The 23,587-nt window shown below is 40.5% G+C and overlaps 1 protein-coding gene across 2 annotated transcripts; it reads left to right on the top strand.

Annotated features, from left to right (window-relative positions):
- Positions 1 to 583: 583 nt before the first annotated feature.
- cgna (cingulin a) lies at positions 584 to 22,618 on the top strand. Of its 2 annotated transcripts, none has more exons than XM_006804907.3 (20): positions 584 to 765; positions 6,655 to 7,540; positions 7,678 to 7,748; positions 7,866 to 7,935; positions 8,030 to 8,125; positions 9,156 to 9,277; positions 9,465 to 9,576; positions 9,857 to 10,069; positions 11,547 to 11,695; positions 13,999 to 14,119; positions 14,205 to 14,417; positions 14,590 to 14,811; positions 14,908 to 15,156; positions 15,292 to 15,462; positions 15,731 to 15,892; positions 16,185 to 16,358; positions 16,515 to 16,633; positions 18,981 to 19,089; positions 19,201 to 19,364; positions 20,902 to 22,618. In XM_006804907.3, the coding sequence occupies exons 2-20, from the start codon at positions 6,656 to 6,658 to the stop codon at positions 21,035 to 21,037; spliced, it is 3,558 nt and encodes a 1,185-aa protein (XP_006804970.2). In that variant the 5' UTR covers positions 584 to 765; position 6,655; the 3' UTR covers positions 21,038 to 22,618. The 2 variants fall into 2 exon arrangements, with proteins under 2 accessions (XP_006804970.2, XP_035769808.2); XM_035913915.2 differs by having other exon boundaries at positions 7,651 to 7,748.
- The last annotated feature ends 969 nt before the right edge of the window (positions 22,619 to 23,587 follow it).

Genomic DNA, 23,587 nt, shown 5'->3' with positions numbered 1-23,587 from the left:
AACTTACAGGATAGAAACAAATCAAAATGTGTCAGTCCTTTGCACTAATATCAATCTGATACAAATACCAGCGTTGGTATCGATACTATACTAACTTAGTATAAAAAGAAAGAAAGAAAGAAAGAAAGAAACTATAAATTATAATAAAAAAAAAATAGCAACTTAAACCTAAGCGACCATCTTCTGAACAGACATATTCTAAATATATAGGTGTGTTTTTCACACACGCTATCTAGCAAACTGCCACCCTTGAGAACCAGCTGGTGTACGGCTGCGCCATCTACTGGTCAAGAGGAGAAATAAACGTTTTGAGGCACCTGCATCAATCAGTAATCCTAGAATATTTTTGTTTATCTAGGTTACGCGGGTCATTATTTGGAGAGAAAAAATAAAAGTTCCATTTTCAGCAAAAAAGGTGGAAAAAATGGTACAGAAACAAGGAATGAGTGGCATGGAGGTTTCACCAATTACAAACCTAGACAGTATCAATAGCCCCGCCCAAGCCAGCGAAACGGTCCAATCACAGCGCCGTGCTTGGCGGGGCTGGGCGGAACGTTTACATCCCTGACAAAAAGGTAACAGGTTGCATTCCCAGCAGCAGCATAATGAACTTATTGCTGTGGTAGTTTCCGTAGGAGTTAGGTATTTCTGTTCACGTTTCTGTGTGGGCTTTAATGGATGTCAGTCAATATATCTGAATTATTATCGGCATACAGGAGGCGAGAGGATACGAGAGGAGCAGAAGATTAAGTTCAGAAAAAAGAGGTAAGTTCACGCTGGGTTTGGGACTTCTCATAGCGAGACAGCTAAACCAGACAGGCGCCGCTCCTCGGACAGTTACTTTGACGCTTTGTGGGTTTCTGGTGCTGCCTAACGGCACTTATTTTTGATTTATGGCAGTTATCTAATAGTTTATTTGGTAGTGTGTCACTGTGAGCCAGTGTAGCTGAGCAGCTAACGATGGTTCGAGAGAAACAGCGCTACCAGCTAACGTTACTCCAAGATAACTTTTGGATTTGCCCGTTAATGAGGGGAACGAAATGACAAATAAAACAGAATAATACGTCTCTTTAAGACAAATGTAAGAATAGCGAAGGTAGGCTTAATGTCAGAGGTTTAACTTTTAAAACCATTAAGTTGTTTAGAAATGAGCCAGGTGTTTCTGTTTCTGTGTACACCTGTGGGACCAGGCGATCTGTCACTGGAACAACAGTACAGGAGAAACGTTTTTAGCACATAGCTCAAAGGGATAAATGCAACTGTAGGGAAACCATTAAAGGATTGAACCCGGGTAAACAATGGATAAACATGCATTTAAAGTACACCTGCTTTTGTTCTCTTCACAGCTCATGTGAAACTGATGACACGGGCAAGAAGGAATAGCAGATTATAGTTTTGAGGTGGGGAAAGGCTCATGGATTGGGTCATGAATGTCACTAATTATAGCATTGAGCCTGCAAAGCTTCGGGTACAGTTTCAGATGTGGTGGGAATGCCTCACATTGGACTAACAGATAAAGACCTGTGCCATGTTACACGTACAAGCAGCTGATACACTCAAGTGTGCAGATAAAAAGCCATAAAGTGAGTCTCCCACACTGACACACTTTCCGCCCCTGTATGTGTAAAGGACAGAGAGACCAGTGTCAGGAATTTGGAAAAGGGGGGGGGGGTGTATTTATGTGCTCCTACTTTTGTGTCATTTTTTGTACATTGTTATGCCAATGAACTCCTTTGGCCTGAGAAGAGGAATAAATGGGTGTTTGTTTGAGGGTGAAAGAGGATGAGGGCTTGGTGTTATGTCAAGAATGTAATGAAGAGGGAGTATACTCTGAGTACCTGACTGTCCTTTAAAAGCAGAAGAGAGAGTACAGCACTTGTATCTCTGTTGCTTACATGATCACATTTGTGATTTGCAGGACAGTCCTGTAAAACTTTACGATTCACTTGGAAGAAAAGGAGGATTAAATGTGTTTTTACAGCATCCATATGCCAGCTTTATAGCATGCTGTAAACTAGCTCTCAAATAGTCCAACTAGCAATGAGTTGATGACAGTTTGAATTGATTTGTTTTGTTTGGGGTTTTTTAAAGGCAAATATTTTCAGATGTGGTGTTTTGATTCTTCCTTGTTTAGTGTCCGGCTGTTTTCCATCACTTTCAACCTCATTCAGCACACAGACGTTTACATTTTCATTCTTACGACGTTTATACAATGCTTACCAAATTTATTAGACCCCCACGCATTGTAGGGTTTATGGCACATCTGCCCTAAATTAACAGTATCGGTAACCAAAATCATTTTTATGTTTCTGTTCTTTAAAAGTTCTTTAATCAAAATTCTGTTTTGGATGCAAAAATCTTAATTATTGCTTTATTTTTTTTATTTTTTACAGAAGTAGTAAAGCACATTATTATTTTTCTGCTTAAGATGTGTAATTAGAAAAACCTTTTCTGCCTAGTCTCGTTTTGTGGCTTTATGAGGACAGAAGCTCCGCCCACTTGCTCTTCAAACCTTCTGTTTGCTTTTGGTAGCCAATAAAAAGAAAGTTTAAAGGGAGAGCAGCTAAATGAATTGTTTTGGGTGTTTATTAATTGAGGAATCAAACCAAAGACCAATATAGGATAAACAAGGTTTGTTTTGAACTGTGACTCATGCAAAGCTGTTTTCGTACGAGAACGAGAGAAGACTGGCTTTTCTTAAAAACATAGCACATGCTTACGTATTTGTAGTGCTCACGTTTTGGCATGAAGGGTTGTTTTTACACCCTAAGGATATGTTTTTGGCACATGTTGCCATCACCCTTGTCTGCCATCTCCAGCAGTGTCATTTTTGGGCCAGTCTAGAGATGATGCTATCACATTAGCCATGTGGATTCTGAGTCAGCAGAGGCATGTGATTTCACACGTTGCCGTTGTTTAATTTTTCTCCTCACCCATTCTGATGTCCTAATTCTTTTTTTCTTTTCCTTTCCACCTTAGGTCTTAAGACGAAAGCAGCTTCAATTCAATTTACTATTTGAGAATTGAGTTTGAGGCCGCAGGCTCGTCAGCATAACTGCAGGGTAGCACGACTCTCATGAAATTACAAAAGCTCCAGATATAGCTGTGCAAGCAAAGCTGGTCTGTTATTAAAGTTGCAATACTCATAGTTAAGATTCTGGATCTCCAGAGTGAACACTGTTTAGTCGCTTATTGGGTAATGGATTGCTTTCTGTATTTAAAAAAATAATTTCTGTGTTTTACAAACCTGAAACAATCACCTTAGGTGTGACATGTTAGTTTCACATCATGAGTTTAAGATCAAAGGAGAGCTTGTTTGCCATCCTACTCTCAGTATAGAAAGCATGTTTATTTAGAGTACTGTGGAGAAAAAAAAACTTTGGAGTGAAGCCTAAAAGCAAAATTTAAGTATTGAAAATGACTTCTTTTAATCAGATGGACAGTGTGACAGAAGAGAAAGGGGCAGGAGCAGCAGGGGTAGTTATAGCATTCCAGAATTGCTGCCCTCATTTTCCGCCCCACATCAGCTGGACAATGGGATGAGTTCTCCTTCAACCTCGTCCCGCTGTCGGAGCTGGAAGTGCCTTCCTCCTCTGTGACAAATAAACAGATATTCTCAGACAGACATGTTTCTGCTTTACAGTTTGGTTTCTTTACATCAGTTTGGCTCACTTGTTGCTTTACGGGTCACACCAGTTTAGATGAGTATGTCCCATTAAATCAAAGATTACTAGTTAGTGCACTATCTTGCGTGTCTGTGCTGCAGTCGTCAGTGGACCACACTTTTGGTTGACCTTGGTTTACAAGAGTGGGCTGAAAACTTTATGCTCGGCTTCACAAACTTGTTGTGACACACAGCGCTTCTTCTGTGGTTCCCAAAGGGTGGAAAAAAATCAACCAGCTGCACACAGATACCTTCGAAGGTCATTCTCAATGACGTCACTCCATTCATTGCTGGGCCAGTCATTACCTTCTTATCTTGCTCTGAAACTGTTTCATATATAAAACCCCTTTTCATAGTGACCACTCCTGCTTGCCCCACTTCTATCTCAGAGGAGCTTGGCTGGTTTGTCCTGTCATACAGATTAAAAAGTTAGTATAGAAATTTTTGCAATAATTTATGGAAGTATGTGTCTGTGGAAATCGAATTATCTATTCGATGGCTACTTTTGTAGCCAGTCCTTTGTAAGGACTGGAGGAGAGGGAGGGTTGTTTCGGAGGAACAGCTTGACTTTGGATTTTATCACACTCAGCACTGATAAGAAGAGAAAAGTGGAGTGTTTTTTTTTTTTCTCTCTCACTTCACCCTCCCTCTCTGTTTCCCAGCCCACTTTCTGTCTGTCACCTCCAAAGGCTGCAGACAGGAAATGGAAGGTGCAGAGCGCAGAGGTTGGGGGGTAGTTTTGTAATAGTTTCGGAGAGAGTTGAATGAACCATACTATTGTGCTGTCCTGGGGGATGGGGTTTACTGGGTGACCTAAAACAAGTTATTATCAGTAGTGATGAAAAAGGCTGGCAGTGACTAAGCTTAAACAAGTACGATGAATGGAAGCATTATTTTAGAAATCCTCATTTTGTGTATTCAGGAAGTGTAAAAAGTTAGGATTAGGCAGTCAAGAAAAAGACGAATTGAGAAATTTCAGATATAGTTAATGAAAGCAGTAGTGACACTTGACTAGTTGCTGTAGTAGCTGTCTGTGTTCAAGGTGTCAAAGTTCAGTTGAGGGAATTAGCTTTAGATTTGGAAACTTCGAAGAGCTTCAGAAGGCTTAGTTGGTCCTCACAGGGGAAAGTGATATGTGGGTGTGTGCTCTCAGGTTAATGACTAATGGAGCGCACTGAGGTTAAAGTCCACATAAGCAGTAAAGAGCCAGAAAGCGCCTATAAATCTCAGAACACGTATTTTAAAAGGAAGTCTGTGTCTGTTATTTTTTACTTTTCAGAATTACCTGTTAATTAAAGTCTACTGTCTATACATTTGTTTTCACAATTTGAGGAATTTTAAAGCTGACACTAATATTATACTTGACAAACAGCAAATAACTATTTATATGAAGATATATTTTTAATAAACAATCAGTCTTGTTATAGAACCATGAGATTTTTTTGACACTAAAAAATGGCCTTACAGTTTACAGTGAAAAATAATCTCATGTGTGCAGGTCAGGTGGATAAACGATGAGTCACAGTATCTTAATGACATCAAAGACTGCTATTTACTCAAAGTTATTATCAGCTGATGTTTGAGGTGTGGCTCTCGCCATGTATTTTTCAGTATTACTCATTTTCTATTTGAGGTGTGGGAACACTTACACACACATGCCTCAGCTAAACCCTGCATGTAGAAATCTCTTTCTATTCTGGGAAAAATCTGACACATGCACAAATTCCTCTAAGTTTTTCCCTCCCTGCTTCAATACAGTAATACAGCTGATAGAAGTAACCATCTTATCAGAATAAAAGCTTGATGTGCAACATTGTTATGTAGTCATACTTTGGTAGAGTCACAGAATTTTATCTAGAGGGTGGTTGTAACAAAGCAGGTTGTCCATTATTGGTGGTCCAGAAGTCAATGTCCTCATGGAAAGCAAAGTACAAGTATCTTTGATCATTTCCCTTTTTAAAAAAATAAAAAATAAAAATACATTCATATAAGGTATATATTGTTGTACCTGCACTTTTAAATCATATAGATGAAATATTAAAAACATACAAGAGAGAAACTGGCAAAAAAACTGAGCCAAAAAAATAAAATGAAACAAAAGATCTGTGTGTCATGAGGGGGTTTTACCTAAAATTTGATTTGAATGAAGAAAATTTGGTGCAGACATTTAATATTACAGGTGAAAACATTAATGGAAATACAGCATACAGAAATCAAAATATCAGAAACAGAGTTTGCATGTTGAAAATCATGAACATCTTCATTCATAGCTTTAACTCTCTTAGGTGAGCTTTTTTGCAATGTTCTCCAGGCTTCTTAACAGATATTCAAAGCTCTTTTGTTCTTTTCTCTGTTAAGATGATTCCACATTGCTTCAATAATATTGAGGTCTAGGCTCTGGGAGGTCAATCCATAACCAATAGTGTTCCAATGTGGGGTTGTTGTTTTTTTACATCCAGGTATTATTTTCCTACATTGGCAGTGTGTTTCAAGCTGAAAAATAAAGCTGCTGCCAGTCAGAGTAATTCTAGATGGTATTGCATGAAGCCTCATCAGTCTGACGAAGCTTTGGAAAGCAGTAGATGGATCAACTGAAGGGGTCAGATGCATCTTTTAGGTCCTGTATCAGGTCTTGACACATTTCTTCCTTTCTTAAGGACATGAATTTCAGGTACTGTTTAGCTGCTCATGATTGTTTTTTTGGGGGCCTGCTGCTTGGGAAATAAAAGAAAATGTCAAGGACTTGAGTGAAAAAGTAGTTAGTGCTCAAAGACAAAATTTGAAAGACCTTCAGAAAGCCTGGAGCGCTATTGTTCAAGGCCATGTTAAGAAAACACAAGAATGTCTGGCTCACTGGAAGAAAAATATAAAGAAATGAGGGTGCGCTTAATACGTGGCACAGTACTATAAGTCTCAAACCAGAATTTATTGTTTTTAATTACAAAAATATATCTAACTACTACTTATTCTTCTTATTCTACTATTGCCAGTATGACCACACCATCTTCAGGTCAGACGACCCCGGTGGACTATGGTGTCCAGATCCGCTTCATCAATGACTATCAGAATGGTGGAGGGCAGCCGGCACCCCAGCCCAAGAGCAAGACTCAGACCACATCTAAATATGGTGTAGCAGTCAGAGTGCAGGGAATTGCTGGCCAACCATATGTGGTTCTGAAGGATGGACAAAAAGGAGATTCATATGGGGTTCAGCTCAAGACCGAGTACTCCTCTGGCTATAATAGCCTTCCTCGGAACAGAGGGAAGGCAGAGCCAGGAACAGAGGGAGGTTACATAGGAGGAGGAGAGCAGGGAGGGCTACTACGCCGGGCTCAGTCTCATGGGTCGCTTCTCGACAGGGATGGAGGGCCGAGTAACGAGGAGTATCAGTTATCTAGACCACCAGGAGATGGGAAGTCTGGTAGTTATGGGAATCTGGATGGAGGAATTGGAGTAAGGGGAGATCGAGAGCAGGGATGGCATGTCAGTGATAGAGAGAGGGGCACTGAAAGAAATATCTGGCACGGTTCTTATCAGGCAGGGCTTAACAGGTCACTGGGGTCAGTGAGGGACAGTCCCGAGCCCCCTCCTCAGCCAAACGAGCTACACTCTAACAAGAGACAGACGTCTGTCAACAAGCTAATAAACAGGTTTGATAGTGTTAATGCTGGAGGCCAGCAGAGAGGACTCCCCCCTGCCCAGCAACGCCCAGGAGCTACATCTCCTCTCACCACCGCCAATCCCTACACCTCACCCCCATCGCCAACTCACAGCAGCTTGAGGCGCAGCCAGGGCAATGTCATCAAAATTCCCGGACAGCCAGCGAATCAGTGGGCCTCACTGGAGCCACAACGACCAAATCTGACTGAGGCACAAGTAAGAATTGGTTCCATTTGTGGTTGCACAATGAAGTAGATTTTCAGTGAGCTTTGACCACCGTAAACCGTGCACTATTGCAAGAGTAGTTTTCTGATCTATATCTTAAGGTGACCCCTGACCTTTTGCTGGACCAGGGTCAGAGTGCAGAGCTGAGCAGCGAGGAGGAGCAGGCCATGAAAACCATATACAACATCCTGAGACAAGGGTACGTGCTTCCATGTTATTAGCTTTGCTCGCATTCAGTTAATTAAATAAAATGGTAGAAAAGCAAATAGTTACGTGTTTGTAAATTCGTCATTTGACCAGTTTCTCATTTTCACAGGAGTAGTGAAACCGATGTCATCGTGAGGCACAAAGTAAAGCTCATCTTCCAGAACATTCAGCACCTTAAGGTTTGCTTGTTTTGAAAGTGTCAAATTCTATAAGGAGTTTTTCTTTTGCTGTCCACTGAAGAGACGTTTTCATCTATGTCCACTATGTTGACAGCCCAAACAAAGCATGAGGGAGGAGTGGATGAGTGAGAAAAGAAAGCTTGAGGAAAAGGTGGTTGCACTACAAACTGCACTGCTGGAAGAAAGGAAGGTAAGTGGAGCATAGAAAAAGAGAAGTAAAACAGAGATATTGATATCTATACTTTCATGCATTTCTTGTAGCTTGTATTTTGTCCTATTTATTGTTTTTTGGTCTCACTGTGCTCCTCTTTGCTCTCTTTTTGGTCCCCTCACCCTCCAATCAGTCGAGTTTTCTTTGTGTTAAAAGGGCGTTCTTTCTCGCAAACGTTGCTAAGTGCTTTATCATCTGATTGTTGGGGTAGTCCCAACAATCCTTTGCAGTTCAATATAAATACCTTGAGCTGACTGTTTCAGTAAACTGGCACTGAGTAAGTAAATTTACACTAAACTAAAACTTCAGCAGTGTTAAAGTGACACATTATGATAATAATGAGTAGGACAAATTGAGCCATAATGTGAACTTTGAACCGTATCTGTAGTCACATTATCTTCAGTTTCAGTGGAAACTGTGCACTAGATTTTAAGACGGTTCCTGTAGTTTCGGTGTCTTGTGGGACCTGACTAGTTTTTCTCAAATCAGCCTCGAGAAGGTGTTAACATTCAGAGTATCCTACCAGAGTAACTCGTTTCTGATTACACGGATCACATCTAGTGCTACACATAAACACTCAAGCCACTCTTCTTGGAATGAGAGCAGCTACTCCACCAACCAAATCAACTCAGAAACTGTCCTCTGAGTTTTTGTGCCTTTTTAACAAATCTTACCAGGAGGACTGGGGGGTTCCTTAGCTTGGAGTGTGCTTCAGATTAATCCTCAGATTAATCCCTTAAGCTCTCTGGTCGGGTCAGCAACACACACACACACACACACACACACACACAATAATCTAAATAATTACCCATTATATGTTGTCTTAAGGAAGCTGGGCAAGTCTTAATCTCTAATAGCTCTTTATAACTTAAATCTCTTACGCATATTGATTGGTGCACAAATGCAACCCTGCTTCAACATTTCCTAAAAGCCCATTGTTTATGCCAGCAGAGCAGACGGTGTTATGTTTCACTGCCCTCATTTATTCATCATGTCTGTCTGTGTGTAGGACTCTGTTAGCAATTCTGATCCTGCTCTGAAAGCAGAGCTGGAGAGTTGTCTGGATGAAAATCTGCAACTCCAGGAGATGCTGGACCGGAAGAAAAACGAATTAAACGAAACACAATCGGAGTAAGACCACAATAGAATGCACACACGCAAACACATTTACAAGGGAAAGCAGCAAAGGGCATAGTACTGCTACATGCTAGACAGTTGGATGACACAAGCAGCTACTGTAGCTTATTCACAAAACAAATGTGCCGGTTATATTCAAAGAATCCCTCACAGGCGTGTTTTTATTCTCATTTCCTTGAAGGCTGACTCATTTGCGTATGGATCGAGAAAACGCTGAGAAGCGGGTCAGAGATATGGAGGACCAGATGGCTGAGTTTCAAGATGAGCTGAGAAGAAAGAGCAGCAACAAGACGGTATCTCAGACATTTGGCCTCTCACACACACACACACACACACACACACACACACACACACACACACACACACACACACACACACACACACAAGCACTGATGCACCGGGATAGTTTATCTCACCCCACTTTTTAAATAAACTGCTGTGTAGCTTCTATTTTTTACACTCTTTTGAAAAATACTTTACTCTGAAACAGGAAGTTGATGTTAATTTAAGACATTTTTATGAGCGAGTGGTCAGAGTTATCAGGTTAATGCTGTATTTCCCTTGCATGTGCAGGATCTGGTTTCTTGTCAGGCGCAGCTGATGGAAGTTTTGCAACTAAAAAAGAAGCTGGAGGAGACACTGCGACAGAGAGAGAGGGAGCTTACAGCTTTGAAGGGAGCTCTGAAGGAAGAGGTGGCATCACATGACAAAGAGATTGAGGCGCTGCGAGAGCAGTACAGTGCGGATATGGACAAGCTCCGCAGCAGCATGGAGCAGGTGTCTCAGGTGTGCACTCACAGTAGCAAACTGAGCATCACTTACAGTTGGCATGTAGAAAGATGGATAAATACTTTATTGATCCAGGAAATTCTATTCTGTCATCATTATCCTGCCACGCTAATGCAGCGGGATAAAGAATAAAAGTTATGTAGGTACAAAACATTTTATATGTACAACCATGTTAAAAATAAAGAAGAAAAATAAGTTAAAAAACTGAAATTGGTCAAACAGCCTGTAATTCTTAAGAAACAGCAGCAAGGAGGTTGTCTCATTCTTTCAGCTGCTTGGTTTAAGGGTCACCACATTGGCTCATCTGCCTCCTTTTCTATCACACCAACCTTCTGCATGTCCTCCTTCACTACATCCATGAACCTTTTCTGTGGTCTTCTCCTTCCTCCCTCCTCCCTGGTAGCTCCATCTTCAGCATCCTTTGTACCACTATATTCCTCCTCTGCACATATGCAAACCATCTCAGCGTAGCCTCTCTTTGTCTCAAAACTGCTTGATCCGAGCGCTTCCATTAATGTACTCGTTTCTAATTTTGTCCATTCTGGTCACTCCTAATGAAAATCTCAATGTCAGTGCCACAGTCTCCAAATCATACATTAAAACAGATCTCACTATCTTGTAACCTTTTCCTTTCACTCTTCCTGCTATCCGCTCCACCTTTCCAGCACTCTTTTTCCTCTCTTGTGCACTGTCTGCTGCTTTAACCCCAGGTATTTAAACTCGTCTGCCTTCACTATATTTACTCCTCGCATATTCGCTGTTATACCTGCCTCTTTCTCATTCACACACATGTACTCTGTCTTGATTCCGCGAGCCTTCGTTCCTCTTCTCTCCAGAGCATACCTCCACCTGCTCGCTACTCTTACTACAGATCAGTGTCGACTGCAAACATCACAGTCCACAGTGATTTCCTGCTGACCTCATCTGTTAACCTGTCCCCATCGCAAACAAGAATGGGCTCAATGCTGATCCCTGATGTAAACCCATCTGTCACTCTAGCCACTGTCTCGCTGTCCTCATACATGTCCTGCACAAGCCTCACATACTTCTCTGCTACTCCTGACTCTTTACTACTATCATATGCTCGCTCTCGATCCATAAGACACAGCACAGCTCCTTCTGACCTTCTCTATACTTCTTCACCAACACTTTGAAAGCAAACATCACATCTGTAGAGCTCTTTCTCAGTATGAAGCCATACTGCTGCTGCTTTATATTTCTAAAATAAGTTGAAGGATTTTAAAACTGAAAATGGTTCATACAACAGAAAGTAATTTAATTTCAATAGCCTTTCCAAGGACTGAGATGAAAGCTTTTCTGTGACACAAAGGTGTTTTTGAAAGTGCAGCATTTGTTGAGTTTTACTTGAATATTTGAAAGGAAAAGCCATTCAAATGCAAAAAGAGCGATTTAACACATGCTACGAAAAAGAAATGACACAACAGGTGATCAGTTTTTCTGTCTCCTACTTAAGTCTCATGCAGGGATTGAAGCAGAGCGCTTGCGTGTAAATGCGTCAGTTCGCTCCCTGCAGCAGCAGCTGGAGGACTGTCGAGATGACAGCAGCCACTGGATGGAGCAGTTTCATTCGACCAGAGACGAACTTCGAACAACTAAACAAGAGTGAGTCTTAATACAATCTGATGTAACAGTCGTATCATTCGCAGTGTTTAGTCATCATTGCTGACCTGACTTTGACATTTCCAGTGTTCATGTGGACATGGATTTTTTGTCATCATCTTGTCATGTTTTCCTTTGCACTCTCTTTACTAATGTGTTTCCATTCTTTCTCTCTCATTCTACCTGGTAAATGTTTCTCACCCTCTCTGTCAGAGAGCCACCCAGCCACCCTGAAACACAGTGAGAGTCGCAAACTAAACAGTGTTTGTTTAGCTTTACTGAGCTGTAGATGTGCTGAACTGTGCTAACAACTGTCTATAGTGTCAAGGCCATTCGCTCTCAATAAACGTATTTCATGATTTTATTTTTAGCCCAAATCCAAGTGTGTGTGTGTGTGTGTGTGTGTGTCTAAAACCAACAATCAAATATGGATCATATTTGTTCTAGTTCTACTTTTAATGTAGATGATTGTCTAGTCACAATTTGAACCTTAAAAAATTCTATTTTCCTGTTCTTCGTTGTGTTGATATAGTGGGCTGAGTTACTGTAAAACAGTATCTAAGCATAAACCTTTAAACGGACAGTTAACTCCAAAATCAAATTTACATCTTTTGTCCGTGTCCATTAGATACACCTTGCTAATAACAAAACACTTTTGAATCCTTTGTAGCACAGATTGACCAAAGCGCTGAAACATTCCTCAGACATTTTGGTCCATGTCAACATGATAGCATCACAGAGTTGCTGCAGGTTTGTCAGCTGTCCATCCGTGATGTGAATCTCCTGTTCTCCACATTCCAAAGGTGCTCTGCTGAGTTGAGTTCTTGTAACAGTGGAGGCCACACTATTACACCAGCAACCTAAGCCTTTGATACAAGGCAAGCTGGATCCATGGTTTTTGTGTTGGACCCCAACATCTGAATGTCACAGCAGAAATCGACACTTCTCAGACCAGGCATCCTTTTCTGTTGTCCATTTTTAGTGAGCCAGTGTGAATTTTAGCTTCAGTTTTCTGTTCTTAGCTGGCAGCAGAGGCACCAGGTGTGGTCTTCTTTATACAATAGCCCGTCTACTTTAAGGATCAATATTTTGTGTGTTAGAGGCTCATCTCAGTTGTAATACGAGATTATCTGAGTTACTGCCCCCTTCCCACCAGCCTAAGGAATTCTGGCTATTCTCCTCTAACCGCTGGCATCAGCAGGGCATTTTCCCCAGAGAACAGCTGCTCAAAGGATATTTTCTCTTTTTTAGACCATTCTCTGTAAACCATAGAGAGACAGTGCGGAAAATCCTAATAGATCAGCAGTTTGTGAAATACTCAGACCAGTCCATTAGGCACGAATAACCATGCTACATTCAAAGTAACTTAAATCATCTTTCTTCCCCATTCTGATGCTGTTTCACCTTCAGTTTTGACCATGTCTAAAGCTGTGAGCCTAAATGCATTGAGTTACAGCCATGTGATTGGATATTTGTGTTAATGAGTAGTTAAACAGGTGTACCTAGTAAAATAATGATAGAGTATATATCCATCTATTTTATTTGCTAATGTCTATGGAGAAATCATAACCATAAAACTTTTTTTTTAAACTCAGTCAGCAGTTTAATCTAAGAACTGGGGCGATCGTGGCTCAAGAGTTGGCAGTTCGTCTTGTAATTGGAAGCTTGCCGGTTCGAGCCCCGGCTTGGACAGTCTCAGTCGTTGTGTCCTTGGCCAAGACACTTCACCTACCGCCTACTGGTGTTGGCCAGAGGGGCCGATTGTGCGATATGGCAGCCTCGCTTCTGTCAGTCTGCCCCAGGGCAGCTGTGGCTACAACTGTAGCTTGCCTCCACTAGTGTGTGAATGTGAGAGTGAATGAATAGTGGAATTGTAAAGGTCTTTGAGGGTCTCGAAAAGCGCTATATAAATGCAATCCATAATAACTATTTTCACTTTTCACGTGCACAATCTGTATTTTAAAAAAAGGGAAAAAATGTGTAAATTAGATTTTGGCATAAACTGTCCATTTTAAGATGCTGAAGAGTGGTGTGGATGGCCTTATTTGTGTGTGTTTAGCAAAAAATATAATATAGACCTTTTTTCTTGTGAATTTATTTGACTGCAATGTGGTAGCTGGAAATCAATTTATTGTGTCACTTAAAAATAATCTTTTAGCTCCATGAAAACACCAAAGCAAATTCTGATATATCAGAATGATTAACGAATACAATCAAACTGCTCTTGATCAGATAATAAAACATTATTTAAAACAATTATATATGGATTGATTGGTTAAGATCAGATGCACATGCACATTTCTTAGACTCCTGCAAACCCGTCTGGAGAAGGAGGAATTTGAGGAAGAATTAAAGGAACTCCAAGACAAAATGACTTCCAGGAAACAACAGACACCAGACCCCAGCCACACACAGACTCTCAGCCAGGTGCAGTAGACAAACACTATACTTCATCTGATCATGGAGGCATTGCTGAATGATCTGTTTAACAAGATATTACATTTTTGTTTAGGAGCTCCAGCAGTGCAAAGCTGATTTGCAGAAGGGCAAGTCTGAGGTTGAGAAAATGAGGGTGGAGTTTGACAAGAAGGTCATGGAGGTCATCTCTTTGAAAAAATCTCACCAGAACCAAGAGGCTGAACTGAAGTATGAGATTGACAGGTTGAAGGGCCAGTTACAGAAGGCCAAAGAGGACTTTGCTAAAGCACAAGAGAAAAATAAACGGGTAGGTTTAATCTCCCAGCAAAAAAATAATAATTTAAACTCCTGTTTTAATCATAAAAACTAGCCAGCTTGGTTGACACATTTCTCTGAATGTGGTAGTTTTGGTATTAAAATCATCTGTTTAAATGACTCTGGTTTATCTTCTGGTTTATCTTTTGTCTTCCTGCCTATAGCTGCCAGACCCAGCAACCATCTCAGAGCTAGAGCAGAAGCTTAATGAGGCCCAGGGTGAAGTTGCCCAGCTCAAAAAGAAGCTCTCATTGACTGAAGAGAAACTGGACACCAGTAAGGCACAGCTAAGCAGAGCTCACCTGGACATTAACTCGCTCCAAGGTGCCCAGCAGGAGCAGGAGGAGGCGACTGCTCGTCTAAAAGAGAAAATCTCAAGATTAGAGGTAAGTTTGCATCCCTTACAGCACCACCCAGCTTAGTGATGCCTGGGAAACTGTTCACATTCGGGCTTATTTGGATGTCCTCTTTGGTTTCCTCAGGCTCATTTGCAAAGCAATGCTACAGAGAGCTCAGAGGCAGAGCTCGCACTCCACACTGAGGTTAGAGGCCTGAGATCTGAGCTCGATGAGGCTAAGAGGAAAGCCTCCAGGCTGAGCCAGGAGCACCGTGAACTCAGCCAGCGTTTGGAGGATACAGAAAAGGACAAGGAGGCCCTCAAACAGACCATCAGCCAGCTTGAGGACACTAAACAACAGCAGGAGAGAGCTCTAGAGAAACTCAACAAAGACGTAAGAAGAATGGATCATTTTTATACCTGTGCAAATGAAAAAAGTCTATATCTTGTCCTCTCTGCTCACTGGAGGATACACAGCACAATTCATTCTGTTTTTGTTTTGTCCTGTCTGCCTCCGTCCTTCTGTCAGTATGACTCTCTAAACGTGTCCTTAAGAGAAGAAACACAGGCTCTCAGGGTTCAACTGGAAGAACAGAAAGAGCGAGCACGCAAGGAAGTGCAGGAGGTGCAGCGTCACGAAAACGATGCTCACTCTGAGCTGGAAAAAAGCCAGATGAATATAAGGAAACTGGAGGAAGAGGTGTGTGCCTGTGGTTTAAGGACTTGTGTTTTTAACCTTTTGACTGATTTTCTTTTTTTTCATTGTATTCATGTATAGACAGGTAACAAAGAAGAAAAAAACTGTCTGATTAAGGCCCTGCATGGTGTAAAATGATCCTTCATTTCAAAGGGAATCAACCCAAGCTGTTACGGCACTATATCCTGTCTGAATAATAATCAAGGGTTTAATTCTACTTGCTCTAGCACATGCATGACATTTCTAAAAAAAATCTGATCGCTCTAACTAGATATCACGGCAGAAGAAGGAGCTACTTCTTGCATGTGAGGAGAGAGACAACCACCAGCTGGATAAAGAGCTGCTCGCCAACAGGCTGCGCCACCTGGAGGGAGAGCTGGAGGCCAGTAAAAACAGCCACAATGAGAAAACCCGAGAGATTCGCATCCTGGAGGTAAGCGGCTCATCTGCTCCTCTCCTGGTTTGGGAGAATGAATCATTTGGGAGTGTAACCCATGGATACTGTGCTCACAGCTTTTAATAGTTGTGCTCTGCATGCACTGACTCTGTGACAGTCTGCACATCTATTACATTTATAAATCAAGGGTAGCATAGCTATCAAAATATGATAAATGCTGATTATTTTAATAAACACAATTAGTGTGATTTATTTATTAGTTTGTGTTTTTTCCAGCGGTGTCTCCTCTGAGCAGCTTATTAAACTGATCTCTTCTTGTTTCTATCAGGACAAACTAAAGCGTGTGGAGGTGGAGGTGGAGGAGGAGAGAAGTAGTGTGGATATGCTGACTGATCGTGTGGCTCGCAGCAGAGACCAGATCGATCAGCTCCGCTCTGAGCTCATGCAGGAGAGATCCTCGAAGCAGGACCTGGAACTGGACAAGAATGCAATGGAGAGACATGTATGTGCACATGCACCAAATTTGTGTTTGCTAAGTTAACCAAAGTATTGTTTAACTCTCGTGTATTATCGATTTAATTATAAATAAAGCCTTTGGGGTTACATCCAACATATCTATACTTTTTAACGTCATATTTGCTCATGTCTGTCCCTGCAGCTGAAGGAGCTGAGGAGTCGTGTGGTTGACATGGAGGGTCAGTCGCGTTCCTCTGTAGGAGTCTCCCAGCTGGAAAGCAAAATCCAGGAGCTGGAAGACCGTCTGCGGAGCGAAGAGAGGTGCAGTGAAAACAGCAACTACAGCACTCATGTTGATCTATATAGTGGAACTATGTATTTATTTATTGCTGTGTTTGAGAACGTTTTTGTAGATTTGTGTATAGAAATGTAAAGAATGAGTCTGACATTCCTCTTACTCACAAAAGTGATTATTATGCATTGTTATTAGTGAGCCACCAGAGCACTGGTGACGTTTATGCTTAATGTGCCTCAGCATTCAGCGACCCTGCTCTATAATTTTATGTAGTCTGCCACTTCATTCCTGTGGTTCCTAGATGCTTCCACTTTGCAGAAATGATGAAATGTCACAGACCATTACAGTACCACACTCAGTGTCAGTGAGCTCATTTGAACAACTCATTTGTTCACAAATGTTTGTAAAGGCAGACTGTATGGTTAGGTGCTTGAAATTATACCTGTGACCGAGAACATCTGATTTAAACGATTAGGAGATGTGGCTTTTGTCCAAATATAGTATGCTACTGTTTTGTTCCAGATGGCATCACAGGTATTAATTGATGATGATCATGAGTTGTTGTTCACGACCAGGCACGTGCGGGGGGGGGGGGGCTAGAGGGGCTTCAGCACCCGCCCCTTTCCTGATGGGTGCCCAAAGTGCCCTTTTGTTGAGGCAACTTTTTAAAAAAAAAATTTTTTATTTTTTTTTTTATGTGTGTGTGTGCGTGTGGAGTCCTGTCTGTGCCCCTTAACAATAATATTTAACTATTAATCACAGTTTTGCTAAATAAAAGGATCTGGCTTGCATCAGTCACATGATCACATTTAACCAATGATCGCCCTTGACGGCAGAACGCGCTGGTTACGAGCCGGGAACGAGCTCATAAAGAGCACGCGCATTTTTAGCGGTCCGGAGCTGTAGGAGAAACACAAGTTAACTCAGAGACACAGACTGATGCGACAAAACCAGTAAGTAGGTGTACAGCGTAAACTGTAGTGTATAGCACACAGGAGTATTAGCTTATTATGTACACGTTGGTAAGCTGACAAACATTACCTGTCCTTTTATTAACTGCACAAGTAGTGCTGGTCATAGCTGCTGGCTACCTGGCTGTCATGGGTCTGTAGCTCTGTCCACCGTTTTAGGGAACATATTTAGTTTTAAAGTAAGTTTCCGGGCTTTTCCTGCCTTTCTTTGGGGATTATATTTCACTAAAAAAACGATCTAATATGCATGTCCACATAATTATGCATTATTATAATTATAATATATTAAAAAAACACACGCTGTATTTTAAAGAACATACATTAAGAAGCAGATTATATTAGATTTATATTTTAAATAGGACAAAATTTGGATTTTACAGCAGTAAAATTATTATCTCTACAGTTTAAAAATGTAATAAGCTTTCTCCCTGCACAGAGTGGATAGTGAAACAAATGGAATCATCATAAATACATTATTTCATATTTATTACTTCCCCCTCCTCATTGCTTTATTATTGTAGCTCTAGTAATAAATAATAATGTAAGGATTCTGGATCAGCACAGTGATCCCCAAAGTATATACAGTATTCTGAAGAAGGTCTAAAATGTCACTGTGTGTGCGTGCATGTGTGTGTTTTATTTAGATGGATTTAAAAAATTTTTTTTACTCATGATATAACATTGTCCAGACATGCCTGGTAAGGACATGAGGAGGAAACAGTAGGAGCTGTGTGACGCTACTAAAGGCAGGGCTATAACATTTTTCTGTCATCTGTCATTTTATTATAGATTAAGTGCAAGAGTTGTTAGGTGTGGATAATTAGATTATAGTTTATTGCAATAGCAAGTTGTTCCTTGTTCTCAGATAGACAGCAAGTGGAGAGTGATATATGAAATGATGGGATGGAAGGAAGAAGAGAAGCAAAGAGTGATTCACAGGCAGAGCCTAATTTATTTCTCACAGTTTTCTGTTGCCTTATGGTTCCAAGCGCAGTCACCAATCTTTGCATTTTGTTATTATCTCATGACACTTGTTTAATCAGCTACCATCTCTCCTATGGACTTTTTAATGTCTACAGTCTCAGATCAACACAGCCCTGCCCTTCCCATATTAGATTCTTGATGAATGTGTGTTGTTGTTATTCAGCCTGGTTCAATGTGCCCCTTTTTTTTTTTTTAACTTTGAGCACCCGCCCCTTTAAACCTCTCTGCACGGCCCTGTTCAGGACAATCCTAAAATCTAGTAAATTAAACGTTTCATTAAATTGGTTTTGTAGGTTGTACTCGTTTTCCTGTCAAGTGATTGAGTCACTGTTTCTAGTTGTAACATGTAACAGCAGTGAGTTGGTAAGCGGTTTTGCTCAGTAGCTGAGAAGTCTTGCTTTCTTTTTCTGACTTCAAGAGAGAAGAATGCTGTGTTGGCAACACAACGTCGTTTGGAGAGGAAGCTAAAAGACCTCAATATGACACTGGATGAGGAAAGACAAACACACACTGAACAGAGAGACCAGGTATAAATATTTACCATGTGCTGAATGTAAATACAGAAATCCACTCACAGAAAGTGGAAAAGTTGAAACACATACTGGCAAACCATGCTTAAATGTCAACTGGTGTTGCAGCTTGCTCTTAGAGTGAAGGCTCTGAAGAGGCAGGTGGATGAAGGAGAGACAGAGCTGGAAAGGTTAGACGGAATAAGAAGAAAAGCTCAGAGAGACCTGGAGGAACAAATGGAGCTGAAAGAGGCTCTGCAGACCAGAGTCACAGCACTGGAGACTGAGCTTAAGTAAGCGCTTCCTTTTCCTGTCCCATTCCTTTTGTTTCTCTTCCAATTTGTTACTCAATGTGAGCTTCTGGTAACGATTATGCAAGGCTCTTCTTGGCAGCCAGATTATCACAGCTGTGTGTGTGTGTGTGTGTGTGTGTGTGTGTGTGTGTGTGTGTGTGTGTGTGTGTGTGTGTGTGTGTGTGTGTGTGTGTGTGTGTGTGTGTGTGTGTGTGTGTGTGTGCGCGTGTGTGTGCGTGTGTGTGTGTGATTAAGTGAGAGAGACACCATCTCCTCCTACTTGCGTCACAGAATGAAAAAAAACTGCATTCTTTTGATGTAATAATCAGTGAACCCACATTGTTTAGCTGTGACACATTGATACAGACACATGGTAAAGATTCACACAGCCTCCCTGAGGTGCAGCATTACACAGTCTGATGTGTGTAAAACATTCCAGCAATCAGCCACATGTGGATCGTCGATTTCATTAAACTAAAACGGTACATTACTCATATACCACAGGGGAAATTAAATTACAAACATCCTCTAACGAGTTCCAATGAATTGCATGTAGTTCTTTGGTTTTACCAGCAGAGGGCGGGGTATCACAACCACTTTAAGGATGATCAGACTCGTGCTCAGAAGTTGACACTCATCATGGACATGGACATTTTGGGCTTTTAAAGATTTCTTTGAATTGTTCTGTCTTCAATGGTGAATTGATTGTACAGCAAGCATCTTCAATGACTAATAAAAAACAAGAATTAGGTTTAAATTGACTTTGGGATTTTCTCTAATCCACACAGGCTCAAATGTACACATACACTCACTCAAATCTTTTAATATATGATCCTGAACGTTCTAAAATTTGGTAAGGCCAAGGCCTATTAACACTCATTAGTGATCGTGATTAACTACAGTTGATAGTTTCTCTTTGCTGGCATAAAAATAATATTTTTACAGATCTCAGTGAAAATCTAAGAATGAGAATTATGGCTTTAGAAGGTCTCTTGGAGCCATTTCTAAACAATTGCAGATTCCAAGGTCATGATTTCAACCAATCATAATGTAAGCACAAGTTATTCAGCTCTGTCACCAGTTTTCCAAGAAGACCCAAACGGTTAACCTCAGATGACACCAAGATTTTGTTATTTAACCACAATGACATGAGGTATGTTTGGATGATTAAAGGTGAAGCTTTCAAACGTAAAAACACTGTACAAGCTGTCAAGCATGTAAACACCTAGATGGTTTAAACTTGGACACAGTTGTTTGTTTTAACAGGACAATGATCCCAAACATAAATCAAAATTGTTTTTTGAAATAGATAAAAAAGACAAACATTAAGCTTCTGGAATGGCATTCCCAAAACCCTGACCTCAACTGTATTGAAAGATTTTTACACTATGCCTAAAGGCTGTGTGGATTCCTGATGAGTGTATGTAAACTTCCTGCCATGACTGTAGCTGTGTAGACAGGTTTGATAAGGGAAAAAAGACTGACGGCAGCTGATTTTGTGAATGTGGTTACTGATAGTGATTATTATGTCTCACAGGAGGAAAACTCAGGCAGCAATACGCCCAGCTTTGGATTCATCAGCTCTCAGCTCAGACGATGACGACAGTCTTTACGATTCCTCCACCATCACCTCCATCCTCACAGAGAGCAACCTTCAGACCAGCTCCTGTTAAAGCAACGCTCTGGGAGCAGGTCGAAGGTGGGAAAATAAAACTCTGCCAAGACGATTATGGAGGAGAGTGTGCAGTTTATAGGCTTGGAGTAAAGCCAAAAGGCACTACAGACAATGAGGCAGGGGAACTTGGGGAGGTAATGACATATTGTGGGTTAACAGGAGATATATATATATTTTTTTTCATACCAGTATGAATTGAAGGAAACAAAACATCCTCAACATTTGAGGGAATTTCCTTCAGCATTCAATATACACAGGTGTCCTCCAGGGTACAGTTGAAATGCCTCCACTTGATGCACATTGTACACCAGCAGACATTGGGGACTAGTCAAAAACCTCCAGCATACAAAAACTTATCACTAACCAAGTCGGTATGTTAACTGCATGAGAAGAAATACAATCTGAAACAAAACAAAAAACAAGCAGGTTATGATTTGCATTTTTTTGTCAGTTTTTGGTACAAGTTCATCCCTTTTTCAGGGATGAAGCCTCTGGTCAAGCACTTAAAGCTGATCGTCTTGCCTTGAGCGAAATCCTCATCATTTCCTTATTTACATGTTGGACTTTTTTCCTCTGCTGTTGTTCTACACAATGCAAAGAAATGACGTAGATTTACTAACAAACGTGGACCAAATGTTGACACTGCGAGCATTAATTGTAGATACAAACAACCTCGCATAGAAAAATCTTACATTTTCTGAAAGTTAAATTACTAACACAACCTTATGTGGATTGCACATTGTTGTTTCTGAATAAAAAGTGATTTTTTTTTTCACTGAAAACAAAAATATTTAGTTTTTGTTTAAATTTTTAGCTATGGAATATGTCCGATACATTTGAGACATTCAATGACAGAATTCAATGTCAAATAATACACAGGGAAGCTGAATTGTACAATTATAACAAAATTGGCATCTTATATTTATTGTTTTGGGGAGAGACACAAATTCTGTTTGTGGTGTGATGGGAGAAATGGGAAGAATGTGTGAAAGTTCAGGTTAGACTTACCTGCTGAGTCTTTTCTGCATCTGAAGAAGATTCCTGGTTTTCCAGGATTTCCAGTGTTTTGGTTTTGTGGTCCATCCAGACAGGAAACAGTCTTTTCACTTAACAACTGTTCTGAATATGAAATGAAAAAGCGTTTTCACTTTTAGAGCAAAAGTAGTGGCCAAAATTTTCAATTAGTCAGAAAATTAAAGCTGCGCAGCTCCTCTGCATTCCCTTATATCAAACCAGTTAAACTTATGCTGTATCTACTTTGTATGTAATTATAATGCCTTGAAGTTGTTAAAGAATCATCTGTAATTCTCTTGACAATGAGTTTTGTAAAGTGTATTTAACATTTGTAGATTTTTTTTTTTTTAAATTTTGTAAACATTTTGAAAAATCAGTTGAAGTTAAAATCACTTTTTTCCGTAGTGTTTTTAGAGAAACTGGAAAATGGTAATGAATATGATTTATTAAATGCAGATAAACATGTTGAATCAAAAGATGCTGGTACACTGTCATTGTTGGCTGGAAACATTTAAAGCTGTCTGTAATTAAGTTTGTTTGGTTTTTTTTGTATTGCAATAATTAAGCCACATTAAATCTATTAATTTAAATAAGACATGTTTTACTTGATCGCTTTTAATGAGCTGAGTTTCCTGTGCGGTTTGTTTTTGCACATTTAAGAATAGACATCTTCCTTTTGGGTATACCATTGCAGTAGCATTAACTATGCTATTAATTATTTGTCAGATTTCTCCTTGTTGTTATTATATTCTGCCTAAAATGGTCTTACAGCTTTAAGAAAACCTGCGCAAAAATTTACATCAGAACATGCACTTGATTGGGAGTAGCGTATGACTTGTGGTACGAGGAAGAGTTTCCCAAAGTGCACAAACCCAGAGCCCTACTTCACAGTGAAAAATCTTTTAGATATTACTTTTAGTTTTTACTTGATAGAATTTTGTACCCTAGCCTGCCTCCCTTTCTGTGTGTCTCTCATTGACTGAGACAGCAGGGTCCATATTGTCATGATGGCATCATAGTGTTGCTGCACAGCCATGAAGAGATTCTCCCGTTCCACCACATCCCAAAGGCTTGGTTTGGATTGAGATCTGGTGACAGTGGATGCTATTTGAATACAGTGAACTCATGTTCAAGAAAACAGTTTGAAATTATTTGAGTTTTGTGACATGACACGTTATCCTGCTGGAATCAGCCATCAGAAGAGCACAGTGTGGTCATAAAAGTACGTACATGATGAACAATATTCAGATACGCTCTAAATCAGCGGTCTCCAAACTTTTTTGCACCACGGACCGGTTTATGCCCAATAATATTTTCACAGACCAGCCTTTAAGGTGTCGCGGATAAATACAACAAAATAAAACTAGTACCGGTACCGGAAAATAGAAAATTTATTCATAACACACGTGAAAAGACCCAGGAAAACAGAGTTAACGAAAAAAAACGATAACATAACGCTAAAAACCCTGAAAGCCATACATTTCACACCCGAGTCTTAACTCGCGGCCCAAATGACTCACGGACCACTGGTCCG

The sequence above is a fragment of the Neolamprologus brichardi genome, chromosome 11, assembly GCF_056152115.1.
Source record: "Neolamprologus brichardi isolate AB-2024 chromosome 11, ASM5615211v1, whole genome shotgun sequence".
Classification (NCBI taxonomy): Eukaryota; Metazoa; Chordata; class Actinopteri; order Cichliformes; family Cichlidae; genus Neolamprologus; species Neolamprologus brichardi.
This window is presented reverse-complemented; position numbering and strand designations above follow the sequence as displayed.

Coding starts and splice junctions, on each gene's coding strand:
- cgna (XM_035913915.2), top strand. CDS start 6,656: ATGACCACACCATCTTCAGGTCAGACGACCCCGGTGGACTATGGTGTC. Junction 14,812..14,907: donor AGAAAATCTCAAGATTAGAG/GTAAGTTTGCAT, acceptor TGGTTTCCTCAG/GCTCATTTGCAAAGCAATGC. Junction 19,365..20,901: donor GCACTGGAGACTGAGCTTAA/GTAAGCGCTTCC, acceptor TATGTCTCACAG/GAGGAAAACTCAGGCAGCAA.